The sequence below is a fragment of the Mobula birostris genome, chromosome 1 (assembly GCF_030028105.1).
Source record: "Mobula birostris isolate sMobBir1 chromosome 1, sMobBir1.hap1, whole genome shotgun sequence".
Taxonomy (NCBI): Eukaryota; Metazoa; Chordata; class Chondrichthyes; order Myliobatiformes; family Myliobatidae; genus Mobula; species Mobula birostris.
Window position 1 is genome coordinate 233,662,179 of NC_092370.1, and position 15,220 is coordinate 233,677,398.

General features: G+C 46.1%; 1 protein-coding gene across 4 annotated transcripts in view; it reads right to left on the minus strand.

The window, feature by feature from the left end:
* Window positions 1–266: 266 nt before the first annotated feature.
* Window positions 267–15,220, minus strand: part of LOC140205778 (exportin-1-like) — a 126,262-nt gene continuing 111,308 nt past the window's right edge. For 3 of the 4 annotated variants that reach the window (XM_072273438.1, XM_072273447.1, XM_072273458.1), the window contains 6 exons: window positions 13,426–13,620; window positions 11,123–11,291; window positions 9,674–9,808; window positions 7,912–8,074; window positions 4,964–5,060; window positions 267–827 (listed from right to left, as the gene is read on the minus strand). In XM_072273438.1, the coding sequence (XP_072129539.1) occupies window positions 681–827; window positions 4,964–5,060; window positions 7,912–8,074; window positions 9,674–9,808; window positions 11,123–11,291; window positions 13,426–13,620 (906 nt within the window). In that variant the 3' untranslated portion in view covers window positions 267–680. Of the gene's footprint in view, window positions 828–4,963; window positions 5,061–7,911; window positions 8,075–9,673; window positions 9,809–11,122; window positions 11,292–13,425; window positions 13,621–15,220 lie in introns of those variants that run through there. The other variant, XM_072273467.1, reaches the window with a different exon arrangement.

The following is a 15,220-nucleotide window of genomic DNA, read 5'->3' on the forward strand; positions in this document are numbered from 1 at the left end:
ATGTTCTCGGAATGAGGTTGGGGGAGGCTGGCGAAGAAGGGTCTGTGGCTAGGCACATGTTGAAAACTTCACAGCATGTTTACGTGGTTAGCATGAGCAGGTTATAAACTACATCAAGTCCATCTCTATCCTCAACTCAAGCCCTCTCAGACCTCAGTGAACAACTCCACTAACCAATCTTCTTTTAAATCACACCCCCACCCCAAACCATTCTGAGTACTTGTGCAAATGAATAACTTCCCCTCCAGGGCTCCCCCCTCCCCCCACAACCCATCTTTCATTTTAAATACTTGGATTAATTCATTCAATTTCTCTTGCCCTTTACAATTTGATACAACTAAGCCAACCAACCAGTCTTACCTCAATAAAAATTCAGAATGTTTAAAATGAACTCTGATTGCCCGACTGAGGAAGAGCAGCTGCAGATTTAGACGTTTGGGTTCACAAGTTGCAAGCATAATTCTTATCCAGAAAGGGAGATAAAACAGAACTGGTATGGGATAAAACCTCTAATCTTATGACCAACCCCTGCTGAGCTATATGGAAACTGGAATCGTAAAACAACCTTCCACACATGATAGATGGAGATTTGTCCCACTGTCTTTTTCTCTAATTCTTCACTGCCCTTCTCCCATTCATCCCCACCCACCCCTACTGCCCCCTTAACACTTTGGATCCATTCAGTCGCACATCTCCTCGGCTATTTCGTGTGGGTTTAAAATCCCAGGCACCGTCATCTGAAGCTTCCTCTTCTCTTCCTGAGCCTGGCGCAAGGCAGATTCTCTTTCTTCCAGGAACAAGTCTGAAGTATCTTCTCCACCAAATTCCTGACAAATAATAGAAGATGGAAAGTCAGCCTGGTTATTCTCCACCGAGACCAAGAAGAAAATCAGAAAATACTGGAAATACTCAGCAGGGCTATGGGAAGAGAAAGTGGCAATGTTTCAGGTCTGAACAAATGGTCTCCAACATGAAACATTTTCTGCTTCCTGCTTTGCACCTGTTTAATTTTCGCTTTCCACCAAGAGCGATAGGTACAGTCGGGAAAGCCCGTAGCCATCAGTGTAACACTGAGAGTAACGGGAACACTCAGAGTGGCCCTTAGACGTTAGTGTAACACAATTACAGGTCAACGATCCAGGTTCAAAACTGCCTCTGTAAGCAGTTAGAATGCTCCCGCTGTGACCATTCTGGTTTTCTCCTACATTCCAAAGATGCTGGTCACATGGGCTCGTTGTCCGGAAAGGCCTGTTATGCTTTTATTTTAGCTAAATAAAAAATTTTAAAAGCACACCTGCTCTCTTCTGCCCCAGTCCCTTTCTACAAATATTTCTGGAGGCACATAAATGTGAGGGATAAAGGTTCCCTTCTTAAACCTGATTTTGACAGCTATTGAGGCTGCGGAAACTTCGAACGCCCTAAAGAATTGTTACAGCATATAATGAGCCTGTCAAGTCCACTGAGCCAATACCAGCTCCTAGTACAGAAATCACATCTACCCCAGTGCCTACTTTCTTCACATCTGCAAACTACTTCCCACAATTGCCTTTCCAAACTCCGGTTCAGGTTTCTGGGGCTTCCACTATTCCAGGCCAATGAATTCCAAATCATTAACCACAGGGGGTTTAAAAACCTACAAAAACATTTTCCTCCCACTGACACCTTTAAACAAAGGAATTACAAAACCGTAAGACGTCTGACCCATCAAGTCATTTCTGCCATTCCATCATGGTTAATTTATTATCCCTCTTAACCCCATTCTCCTGCCTTCTCCCCATAAGCTTTGGTGTCCTCACTAAGAAACTATCAATGAGCAAGAACAGGTTATTCAGGCCAGTTCTGCCATTGAATATCAACATGGCTAATCATCCAAATTCAATAACTTGTTCCAGCTTTCTCTTCATATCCCTTCATCTAACAGCTCTTGATTTGGCCCAACTGCACTGTCTCATCACTCAGATTCCTTAATGAGGACATTTCTACTCATTGACAGCCTACATCCTGTATCCTTAACCCGAGGACCCTGGTTCCGGACCTCAACACCATCAGGAACATCCAGGCTGCCCAGTCCAATGAGGTCTCCTCTCATTCTTTTAAACTTCAGTCAATACAATGCCCTCACCCACATCTCCTCCATTTCCTGCACTTCGGCCCTCACCCCGTTCTCCCGCAATCACAACAGGGACAGAGTTCCCCTTGTCCTCACCGACCACCCCACCAGCCTCTGGATCCAGCACATTATCCTCCGCAACTTCCGCCACCTTCAACAGGACCCCACCACTAAGCACATCTTTCCCTCTCCACTTTCCGCAGGGATCAATCCCTCCGTGACTCCCTTATCCACACGTCCATCCCCACTGATCTCCCACCCGGCACTTATCCCTGTAAGTTTAAGTGCTACACCGGTCCCTACACCTCCTCTCTCACCACTATTCAGGGCCTAAAACAGTCCTTCCAGGTGAGACAACACTTCACTTGTGAGTCTGTTGGGGTCATCTATTGCATCCGGTGCTCCCGGTGCGGCCTCTTCTACATCAGTGAAACCCGACGCAGATTGGGGGACCGCTTCATCGAGCACCTCCGCTCCATCCGCCAAAACAGACAGGATCTCCCTGTAGTCACCCACTTCAACTCTGCTTCACATTCCCATTCGGATATGTCCATACATGGCCTCCTCTACTGCCATGATGAGGCTAAGCTCAGGTTGGAGGAGTAATACCTCATATACCGTCTAGGTAGTCTCCAACCCCTTGGTATGAACATAGAATCCTCCAACTTCCGGTAATTCCCTCCCCCTCCCTTCCCCTATCCCTATTTCACTCTGCCCCATCCCCCAGCTCCCTCATGGTTCCGCCTGCTTCTTCTACTGCCCATTGTTTTCAGGGCTATGACGTCAATGCTTCCCCTCCCCCACCCCTTTGTCTTTCAAATTACTGGTCTTTCAACTGAAGCTACAAACATTCTTCAAATCCTTCCCCATCTTTCATTCTTCAGTCCTGACAAAGGGTTCCGGCCCGAAATGTCGACTCATCGTTTCTAACTGATACTGCCCGACCTGCTGAGTTCATCCAGCGTACTAAAAGTCAATACGAGTGCAGGCACCCATCTCCTCATACACTAGCCCTGCCATTTATGGAATTAGTTTGGTGACCCGTCATTTTACTCTGTCCTTCCTCAGTTGAGGCCAGAACTGCCTGTGGTACGCGTGTCCACATCCTACTGTTCTGCTTAACGCTTGCATGGTCTCTCAGTTTGACCATGTCACACTGGAACCTCTCTGCATGCTTTAGTTACTCAGGCTAGGCTTGCTGCTCACTAATGCTGAGCGTGTGCTACCATGCCAGCCTTGGCTAGCTCTATTGATCAGGGGAAAGGGTACAACTGGACCTACTAACATGTGGCTCATGACTCTGGCTTACAAGGTACACACCCCCAAATAAAGAACATGGAACAGCACAGCACAGTACAGGTCCTTCAGCCTAGGATGTTGTGTCAAACTTTTAACCTACTCCAACAAAATCAAACTAACCCTACCTCATAGTTCTCAACTTTTCTTTCATCCATGTGCCTATCTAAATCCCTTAAATCTTCCTAACATATCTGCCTCTGCCGCTAACCCCAGCAGCACAGTCCACACACCCACCAGCCCGTATGTAAAAAAAACTTGCACCATCTCTGACATCACCCCTATACTTTCCTCCAAACACCTCAAAATTGTGCCCCCCGTCATATTAAACATTTCTTCCTTTGAGGAAAAAGGCCCAGGCAGCATTTAAATCACTGCCTCTTAACATCCCTTGCATTTGCAAGACCCTGTTGGACATTGATCTGGTCTCCTTTCCTCGTTTGGTGGAGCAGCATTCAGGAGAGGGATGTCAGAGATGGTCCATGCTCGGTTGGGGGCTGGCCTCCCCAGTGCTGCCCTCCACAGTTCGATCGGTGGAATGACAGATTGGATTGCAGTGGCTGTGCACGGCCAGGAACATGTACAATTTGCGGGACATGTCGCTCGGGATTTTGGACTATATATGTGTTTTTTTCCCCTGTGACTACGTTTCTTTGCTCGCAATCTTGAATGTGCTCTGCATGCTTTGCACCTTGGCCCCAAAGAAATGGTGTTTTGTTCAGCTGTATTCATGTATGATAATTAAACTTGAATTTGATTTGTCTTATACACCTCTATCAAGTCACCTGTCTCCCTTCTTCTCTCCAAAGAGAAAAGCTCACTCAAACTTCCCTCAAAATATGCTCTCTAATCCAGGCAGCACCCTGGTAAATCTCTGCACTCTCTAAAGCTTCCTACAATGAGGCGACCAGAACTGAACACATGAAACATATGAAGTCCAGTATGTGGGGCCTTGGGTTAAGGATATGGGGTATACCACTTAGTTCTTAAATGAAGAGAGGTTTTCTATTCAGGGAATTGTGAAGCTGAGGGATACCACAGCGGGCAGTCAGGGTCAAATCATTAAACATATTCAAGAAGAGTTTAGATAAAGAGATGTGAAAAACTGGAACCACTACTGAATTTGGATTTAGTACATTTGCAGAGGGTATTATATAGAGATTTGAAAAATAAAACTAAAATGCTGAATACAGTCAGTGGGTCAGGTCGTTATCTTCAGGAGAGAAACACTAGTCAATGTCTCAGGTCCAAGACTCCTTGTCAGAAGTGGTTCCAGCATTTTCATTTTAGATTTCCAACATCTGCAGTTTTTTTTTTCCTTTTAACCATCTTCTCCAGTGAAATAAGGAATGAGCAGTAAGTGCAACCTTGCCAGTGATACCCAGATCTCAGAGAATAAAGTGTAACATCTGGCACTGAATCTCATGGTGTTAAGAACAGCAGTAGAACAGACATTCTCATTTACAAATTCATGTTGCTTAGCTACAAGACCGAAGTGTTCGGAGAGATGAGCATAATGTTTCTGTAACACTAAAATTTGTAGCTTTGAACTCGTACCTTTATCTGTACAAGGAAATCTCTCAAATGCTCTTTGAAGGATGGAATGTCTTGGTTTAAGCTGAACAAGCCAGTCACAAAAATTTTGATCTGTGCACTACAAATGAAAATTTAAAAACAGTGATTAATAACAATGATTAAAATCGCCATTCGGGGCAACACAGTAGTGTAGCGGTTAGCGTGACACTATTACAGCTCAGAGCATCTCAATTCTGACGACATCTGTAAAGGAGTTTGTACTTTCCTTCCCGTGAATGTGTGGGTTTCCTCCGGGTGCTCTGGTTTCCTCCCACAGTCCAAAGACCTACTAGTTAGTAAGTTAACTGGTTATTGTAAATTGTCCTGTGTGGAGGTTAGGGTTAAATAGGTGGGTTGCTAGTTGGTGTGGTTCGTTGGGCCAGATAGATCTGTTCCACACTGTATCTCTATTTAAGTAAATGAAATGTTTCGAAGGTTAAATTCTGAACTCAAAACGTTAATTTCTTCAGAAAAGCTAACAGGAACCAGAGGATATTTCAGCTGGCACTGTAGAGTGATGCACTAACTGCTATGCTCCCATGGCACTGTCACAGAAATGCATGATTAAGAGGGGAATGGAGGGATATGGACAATATACAGGAGAACATTTAGTACAAGTTGGCATCAAGATCAGCACAGCATTGTGGGCCAAATGCCTGTCCAGCACTATAACTGTTCTACTCATTCAGAATAGTGGGTGATCAGCTGCTCCTGCCCCTTTAATATCACTGCTAATCTCTACTCGGTTCTCCTGTCCTCCTAGTCCTTCTGTTGCTTTGCTGGACTAACACATCACCAAAATGTTTAAACAGCTGTTACCAGGAAACTGGTTTCCAACTCGCCCAAGTATGACAGGATCGCAAATTAGAAGAACAAGGAAAAGGGGCAGCACAGAGTTATAATTAGCAGAGCCACTGTTTTGTGGCTCCAGAGACCCAGGTACAATCCTGACTTCAGGTACTGTCCGAGTGGTGTCTGCACATCCTCCCTACGACCAGGTTGAGTCAGTGGTGAGGAAGGCAAATGCAATGTTAGCATTCATTTCAAGAGGACAAGAATATAAAAGCAAGAATGTAATATTGAGGCTTTATAAAGGCACTGGTGAGGTCTCACCTTGAGTACTGTGAACAGTCTTGAGCCTCTTATCTAAGAAAGGATGTGCTGGGATTGGGAAAGTCCAGAGGAGGTTCCCGTAATGAAAGGGCTAACATACAAGGAGAACTTGATAGCTCTGGTCCTGTAATCACCAGAGTTTAAAGGACGAGGTGGGGGTGGGGGGGCAACCCCACTGAAACTTTTCAAATATTGAAAGGCTTAGATGAGGGGTTCCCAACATTTTTTCTGCTCTGGACCAACACCCCAGGCTGGGAGCCCCTGGACCCAAGGACACAGAATCAGAATATAAGGGGATCTTTAAAACAGCGATGAGGAGAAATTTCTTTAGCCAGAGGGTGGTGAATCTGTGACATTCACTGCCACTGAAAGACATGAAGGCCAAGTCATTTGGGTATATTTAAAGTAGAGATTGATAGATTTGTGATTAGTCAGGGATCAAAGATCACAGGGAGAAGGCAGGACAATGGGGTAGAGGGGGATAATAAATCAGCCATAATGGAATGGCGGAGACTTGACGGGCAGAATGGCCTAATTACGCCCCTACGTCTTATATGGGTTTCATCTGGGTACTCATTTCCTCCCACATTGAAAACAGTGTGGGTTGGCAGATCACCTGTCCAATAGAGGATGGCCCCAATTGTGCGGCTGAGCAGTAGAATCCGCTGGGGGTGGGTGGGGATTAAATGAAGCGTTGGTATAAAGTGGGTGGTTAATGATCAGTGCAAACTCGATGGGCTGGAGGGCCAGTTTGTGTTTTGTACCTGCGAATCAGGATCAGATTTAATACCAGATTTGTGTTGTGACAGCACTACAGAGCAAAACATGAAAAAGTTACTATAAATTACAGTAAGGAATGTGTGAAAAGTGCAACATAGTGAGGTGGTGTTCACGGACTATTCAGAAGCCTGAGGGCAGAGGGGAAAGCTCTGTGAGTGCACATCCGGTACGTAATGGGGAGAAGGCACATTCCTGACGGGGAGCGTCCTTCAGGATGGATGCAACCCTCTTGAAGCACCAAACTAAATGCTTCACAAAGCACAAAACCAAAAAAATGAGCATATAATGGGGGGGGGGGGGCAATAAATAAATTAAATAAAACTGGTGGTGGGGTGAAGATGAGAAGACTGCAAGAAGCGGGGCACTGTCTACGCCACCCCGAGCTACCTGCCAGCCTAGTCATCATATGGGAGCCCAAGCACGGGAGGATGAACCCTGGGCACCAAAACAATGGTCAACACGCTCCTAGAAGACAGCGGCGTGGCTAATGTAGATGAACTGAACACACTGATGAGGGAGAGGGAGAAGTGGAGAGTCCGTCATCGTGCCCGACGCCGGCCCCTAGGCCCGAGTGGACGTAGTAGTAGTGGTGATGGGGTGGAGATACGTCTCTATCAAAGGAGATGTAAGGTGCTCCTTCCCAGGTATAGCACCTGCTTAGCAACCCTCCCCCCCCACCCCGCCCCGACCCTGATCAGGGTCACATGAAGGTGGTGGATGGTCGTATGAGCAGCCGGTGCAAATCACAAATCCTGATTATATGACTACTGACACCAGGCAGACAATCCCTGAGGAGAATTGATAATGGCTGGGGTCAGCCATCTTGTAAAGATACTGCAACACACACACAAAAAGCTGGAGGAGGTCAGCAGGCCAGGCAGCATCTATGGAAAAGAGTAAACAGTCAACGTTTCTGGCCGAGACCCTTCTTCAGGAAGAGCACACTTTCCAACATCTTCACCATCCCACCCACTAGCACGGCTCAGGGAGCAGGGCATCAATTTCACCACATTACGTTTTCATCTATCAGCACTTACTCCTGGAGGTGAGGGAAGGCAGTTTTCAGCAGGTTGGCCACAAACTCCTGCACGAAGATCTGATTATTCACGTTGGGAGTCGATGGGCTCAGAGACAAAGTGATTCGGCCGTCCTCCACCAAGCTGAACATGTAAGCCAAGATGGTAGCGTGCATCGTCAATCCTGGTGGAGAGAGGAATCCATTAAACATGAAGTTTAGAATGAGGGTGGTGGGAGTCAGAGTTACACAGCACTGAAAGAGCCCATCTCATCCATGCTGACTAAGATGTCCACCTGAGCTGGTCCCACTTGCCTGTATTTGACCAATATTCCTCAAAGCCTTTCCTATCCACATACCTGCTCGAATGTCTTTAGAGCATTTTAACTGCATCTGCCTCCACCACTCCCTCTGGTAGCTCCCTCCACAGACCCACCACCCTGTGTGAAAAGCCTGCCTTTCACGTCTTCTCTGAATATTTCCCCTCTCACCGTAAGTCTATGTCCTTATTGTTCGAGACCTCCCTGCACTGGGATCATCCGCCTTATCCATGCCCCTCATGATTTTTTATGCCTCCTTGGTCACCCTTCAGGCCTCTATGCTCCAGGGAAAATATCCCAGCACCTCCAGCTTTTCCTTGGAACTCAAAACCATCCAGTCCCGGTAACAAACCTCACGAATCTTTCCTGCACCCTTTCCAGATTACTGACATCCTGCCCATAGATGGGCGATCAGAACTGTGCACAATTCTCCAAGCACGATCTCAGCAGCATCTGGTGGCATCCCAACTCCTGTCTTCAACCTACTGACCGATGAAGGTTAGCATGTAAAACACACACACACACACACACACACAGACACACACAAAACGCTGGAGCAACTCAGCAGGTCAGGCAGCATCAATGAAGATGGACAAACAGACCCCTCGGGACAGTACAGAAAACTCCTCCGTCAGAGAGCTACGCACCTTTCAGTTCTACATCAAGTGTGGAGCAACAAAGGGATCTTGGGGTCCATGTCCATAGACTCCTCAGAGTTGCTGTAGAGTTGTTAGGATTAAGAAGGCATACGGTGTATTGGCCTTCATTAATCAAAGCACTGAGTTCAAGGGCTGCAATGTAACATTGCAACTCTATAAATACCTGGATAGACCACACTTGGAATATTGTGCTCAGTTCAGGTCACATCATAGGGAGCCTGAGGGACGTCAAATTGTTGGAACCAACAGTTAGTTTTTGACATACTGTAGACCATGGTCTCTCTTTGGGGGCTTTGCTGTTGCTAGTATGGTGGGTGGAGGGAATGCTGATGCTTTATGCTAGAGTAAGTGCGGGGCGGGGTTAGGATTGATGCTGCTTATGCGTGGAAGGGGGCAGGGGGCTTGGGGATCTTACGTTTTTTCTTCCATTCATTCTTTGGGTTTTTTCCATTTCGAGGATGTCTGTGGAGAGTAAGAATTTCATGTTGTATATGGAATACGTTCTCTGATGGTAAATAGAACCACTGGATGATAGAAAATGGAGGGCTATGTTGGGTTAGATTGTAGGACAAAGGGTCAGTACAACATCACGGGCCAAAAGGCCTGTAGCTGTGCTGTAACATTCTACGAGCAACAGAGTCAGATCTAAACAGCATTGCTGAGACTTGTACCACATCCCACCTCCCTTCTCCTTGCCTTGTGCTCCAACGTTAACCCAGCACCTTGCTGAAGGAGCCTTCCGTCGTACTCTACACCCATAACGTTGCATGGGAAGGGACCAGACTGAAAGTAAAATGCAACTCACCAGCAGTGTGAGATGTGTCTGTCACTACGGAGAATATATGTTGGAGAACATCACAGAAGTAGGTTTGGTAAAAGCTCTGAGCAGCCGCTTCTTCTTGTGCGACATTCTGCAGCAAGGTATAGAGAATGGACAAACCTGTAGAGAGACACCCGGAGAGAACAGAGTTAAAATAGTCATGCCACTCACAACGTAAGGCAGACAATCATCGATTAAAAATCTAGGGGAATCCTTTGCCATTTCCTTCTGCCGTTGGATTAGGGTCTAAATGGTTATTTTCTTTTTCTGGTAAGTTTAACTTTCTTTATACTTGCTTATACTTATTTTGTGTAAATGTTCGGTGAGTTTCTAGTCATTCACAGTATAGCTGGTTCTTTTCTCGAGTCTTTGCCTGTGAGTCTGGGTTGACAGGACTGTCCTTGCCTCACAGGCTGCTCCGATCAGAAGATTCCCCTATCTGCCCAACTTAAACCAGTTTTCCGTATTAGGGAGATGAGGAACAGATTCCTTGCTGGAGTGAATTAGTTAAACTTAGTTATCTGTTGCTGTGTTAGAGTCATAAAATTATAGAACCCTACAGCACAGAAACAGGCCCTTCAGCCCATTTAGTCTGTACCAAACTATTCTGTCTAGTCCCATCAACTTGCACCCAGATCTTAGCCCTCCGTACCCCTCCCATCCACATTGATATCAAACCCACACCTACCACTTGCACTGGCAGCTCATTCTACATTCTCACCGCCCTGAGTGAGGGAGACCACCCCCCCCACACGTTCCCCTGAAACATTTCACCTTTCACGCTGAACCCATCACCTCTAGTTACGTGCTTTACTGTTATTTCTTTAAGAATATCTAATAAAATGGCTGTAACCACACGATTTGTGCCTTGTTCTTGACTTGTGCAGCATGCAGTGGGAAATATCTCCAGACCCGATAGTACCCTCTCTCCAGCAGCGATCGCCATCAGATCACTCTAATCTTTTCAGAAACTCCCGCTGGTTCACTGCATCGTTACCCTCTCCCCGCAACCTAAAAGGAGTTTCCTTTCCAATGTTTCTGTGTTAAACATCACTGAACTGAAGCAACCATTCCAAAGGCATACGGGTTAGTAGGTAGTGGGCATGCCACGTTGACACAGGACGCGTGGCGACATCTGCAGGCTGCCCCCAGCCCACCTTCAGACTCTGTTGGTCATTGCTGCAAACCACAAGGCACAGGAATAGAATGGGGCCATTCTGGCCCATCAAGTCCTTGCCTCAACGACTCATTTCACTACCTTTCATCGTCTACGTGACAAATAAAGCTAATCTGAAACCTTAACCTCATCTACATCAAGCTTCCATTGTACTGTGGCTCACCGAACTTGAGCACATGATTACAAACTTGACCCAAATCCACACTGTCCCAGTGATGCATGAAGTCTGAGAATACAAAGCCCACACCACCTCGTACCTGTGTCAGCCACGTTCCTCATAGTGTGTTTGAAAGCCCAGATAATGGAGTCAAGAACCAATTTGAACTGGGCTGGAGGTATGTTCAGGAAGGCAGGGAAACAGTGACTATTGACTGCTTGAAGAAGCAGAAAGAAGTTAGTCCTGTGCTCGGGATACTCCTCAAAATCCTAGAGGGGAAGAAAGAAAAATTAAATACTTGAAAATACAACATTTTGAACCTTTGTATTGTCTGCCCTGTGTTTTCATAAGCACACAATGTTAAAGAGTCTATGCCCATTAATCCTAATCCAAATTCACTGAAGAACAATACAACTTGCACATTTTAAAATGCCATTTGTACTCTGCCAAGCACATTTGCAGCACTTCTTTCTTGTTTTGAAGCACGTTTGAGGTTTAATGATCAACTGTGTGTTTTGTTGAATGAGAGGAACGCAGGAAGGGTGGAGAATATATGGCAATTACACACAGTCCAAATCTAAGGGGGATCTGGATAAATCTTTCACACGAACAGAGGGGAGAGTGTGGAGTATTATGTTTTTCTAGCCTTGTGACTCTGTCATGCCTTCATTCACATCTTGGGCTCCGTATTAGATGCCTATAGGAGGGTCAGTGGCAGCAATCAGAATAACTTGCACCCAAGGAGGGCAAAACAGCTCAGCTCCCAAAAATGGTGTGTTCCAAATCAGAAACACTCCTGCTTTTTTTTTAATCCAGTGCTGTTCACAAGGCAATCTAATTAGAACACAGGACACTCACTACGGCATATCAAACAATCTCCCACCATGTACTTACACTACCCATTTAGAAGAGAGATTTGTCATGACAATTGGTTGTAATAGAAATTAGAGTTAGGTCAGCATCCATGGCAGCATTGAGAGCAACATTTACCCAGGACTCGGGGAATGGATATGTCAGTACTCAAAGTTCATAGAGTAACAAAATAAGTTCTAAATACAAAAGAGTCTGAAGATGCTGGAGAAAGGTTTAAATGTCTGAACTAGTTGAAGAAAACAGAACATGAATCTGCACACAAGCTCATCGCGAAGGTAATGAATACAAATTCAGCATCAGACCTGGAATAAAAATATTGTACCGAATGTCCATTGAGTCCCTTCAGGGAAGACTAACTGCCATCCTACCTGGTCTGCTCGATATGGGAGTCTAGATGGAGCAATCTCTGTATTGCCCTCTGAAACAGTTCATGGGCAAACGTGGGTGGGAAATGAAGACTAACATTAGTGAGTCTGAACTCACAAATATGCAATACATCCAATAAAATTAGATTTGACAGGTTCCACTCTTTCTTTTATTGTGACATTTTTGAAACAAGTAATCTCCTGGCTGGAAAAACAGAACAGAGATAATGTTACTGCCTCAGAGAATAATCCATACCACACCTACACAGCCATTTCACACCATCAGGATAGACCTCAGACTGGGCTGCTCGGAGCAGGTACACCTGCACGTACCCAATTGTCCATAACATAGGTGTCGCAGGAGTGGGGCAAATGGATCAGAAACCAGACGTACAGCTGTGTCCAGCATACTTTACCATCAAACTAGCTGTAGCTGTGGTTGAGTTGACAACACAGGCCATGAACTCAGAACGCTGGGGGCCCGTGGCCCCTTCTAGAAAACTGAGCAAAGGGACACAGGCTTACATCTCAGACAGGATATTGAAAGGGTTAGACAGAGTGGACGTGGAGAGAACAGTTCCAGTAGTGGGAGGGTCTAGGACCAGAGGGTACCGACTCAGAATACAAGGACAACCTTTAGAACACAGATTAGGAGAATTCCACAGGTTCGCAGAGCGGTAAATCTGTGGAATTTGTTGTCACAGGCGGTTGAGGAGGCCAAGTCATTGGGCATATTTAACGCAGAGTTTGATAAGACTCTTGATTAGTCAGGGTATGAAAGGATATGGGAAGGCGGCAGGAGATTGCGACTGGGAAGGAAGATGGATCAGCCATGATGAAATGGCAGAGCAAACTCGACGGGACAAATGGCCTAATTCTGCTCCTATATCATTTGGTCTTACGGTTAACTCCATGTTTAACTCTGCTGCTGACTGCAAGGAGTTTGTATGCTCTCCCTGTGACAGCCTGGGTGCTCCAGTTTCCTCCCACATTCCAACGTAGTCAGGGTTAGCAGGTTAATTTGTCACATGGGTTTAACTGGGAGGCACGGGCTCGCTGGGCCATGAGGACCTGTCAGCGTGCTCTGCGAGGACCTGTTACCATGCTGTCTCTAAATGAAATAAAAGTTAAAAGTCACATTTCCGCTGATCAGACCACCAACTACCTTGTTGATCATTTCCAGCGTGCACTCAAACAGGGCGTCAAAGATCTGCGGGACCTCTGCCGTGATGTGGTTCTCCAACTTGTTCACTATGGTGGCCATGGTACTCAGCACTTCGGGCTCGCGGGCTGCAGGGACGTTCCTCTGGTAGTCGATCAACACGGCATCGAGCAGCGGGGGCACAAAGTTTTCCGCAACCTGAGGACAGCGAGAGTGAAGCCTGTGAAGGGTCTAAAGCAGAGCAAGGCCGGCCAGTTTTCACATGAGACTAAAAGGGCCGTGCAAGCTGCTTAAACAGATTAATTCTGACAAGACTTTTGCACATTACTGTTATAATTTTATGTATTGCACCGCTGCAACAAAATTAAACAAATTTCATAACACACGAGTGATGATAAACCAGATTCTGATCTGGGTCTCTATTGTAGACTGAGCGTGGGAAGGGGGCAGGGAGAGGGGAATCATGGTTGGGAAAAGGGGCGGGAGCGGGAAGCACTAGAGAAGCATTCTGTAATGATCAAAGTAAGTGTTTGGAATCAAATTTCCTTGCCTGGTGTCTCAGGGTTGAATGTGTCTGCACCTGCGACAGCCCCCACCCTGGCTCTCCTCTGCCCCCTGTCCCACACCCAATCCCGCAGTGCTCTACCCTCACCTTTCCCAACTTTCTTTGCTCCCACTAGATTTACAAACTCTCTCTCCACTCCACGTTGACAAATACAGTACTGTGGAAAAGCCTTGGGCACCCTAGCTATATACATGCGCCTGAGCCCTCTGCACAGTATTGTATACCAGGAGAGACTCCTGCTCCAGAGGACTGTATCTATTCACGTTCCAGTCTTGGATATTAATATAGGAAGGCAGCAATGTGCAGCGTACACTCAGTAACCGCTATATTAGGTACACCTGCTCATTAATGCAAATATTTAATCAGCCAAGTATGTGGTAGCAACTCAATGCATAAAAGCACGCAGACATGGTCAAGAGGTTCCGTTGTTCAGCCCAAACATCAGGATGGGGAAGAAATGTGATCTAAGTGACTTTGACTGTGGAATGACTGCTGGTGCCAGATGGGGTGGTCTGAGTATCTCAGAAATGGTTGAACTTCTGGGATTTTCACCCACAACCGTCTCTAGAGTTCACAGAGAATGGCGTGAGAAACCAAAAGCATCCAGTGAGTGCAATTCTGTGGATGGAAACACCTTGTTACTGAGGGAGGTCGGAGGAGAATGGCCAAACTGGGTCAAGCTTAAAGAAGGGCAACGGTAACTTAAAATAACCACGTATTATAACAGTGGTGTGCAGCAGAGCATCGCTGAATGCACAACACGTCAGACCTTGAATTAGATGAGCTACAGAAGTCCAGAAACATGCACTCAGGAGGAACCTCCGAAATACATAACCATACACTTCCCTACACTGCACTCCATCAGGAACAGGGTGGTTTGGCCCAGCATGCACATTCTCCCCAAAAAGTTATGCAGTGTGCCTCCCCAGAAGCAGAAGGTGTAAAAGGCAAACACCAGGAAATCTGCAGACACTGGAATTTCAAGCAATACACATAAAAGTTGCTGGTGAACGCAGCAGGCCAGGCAGCATCTATAGGAAGAGGTACAGTCGACGTTTCGGGCCGAGACCCTTCGTCAGGACTAACTGAAAGAAGAGCTAGTAAGAGGTTTGAAAGTGGGCGGGCATGAACATTGAATTCTCAAACTTCCGCTAATGCCCTACTTCCCCCTCATACCCCATCCGTTACTTATTTATTCATATACACACATTCTTTTTCTCTCTCTGTCCCTCT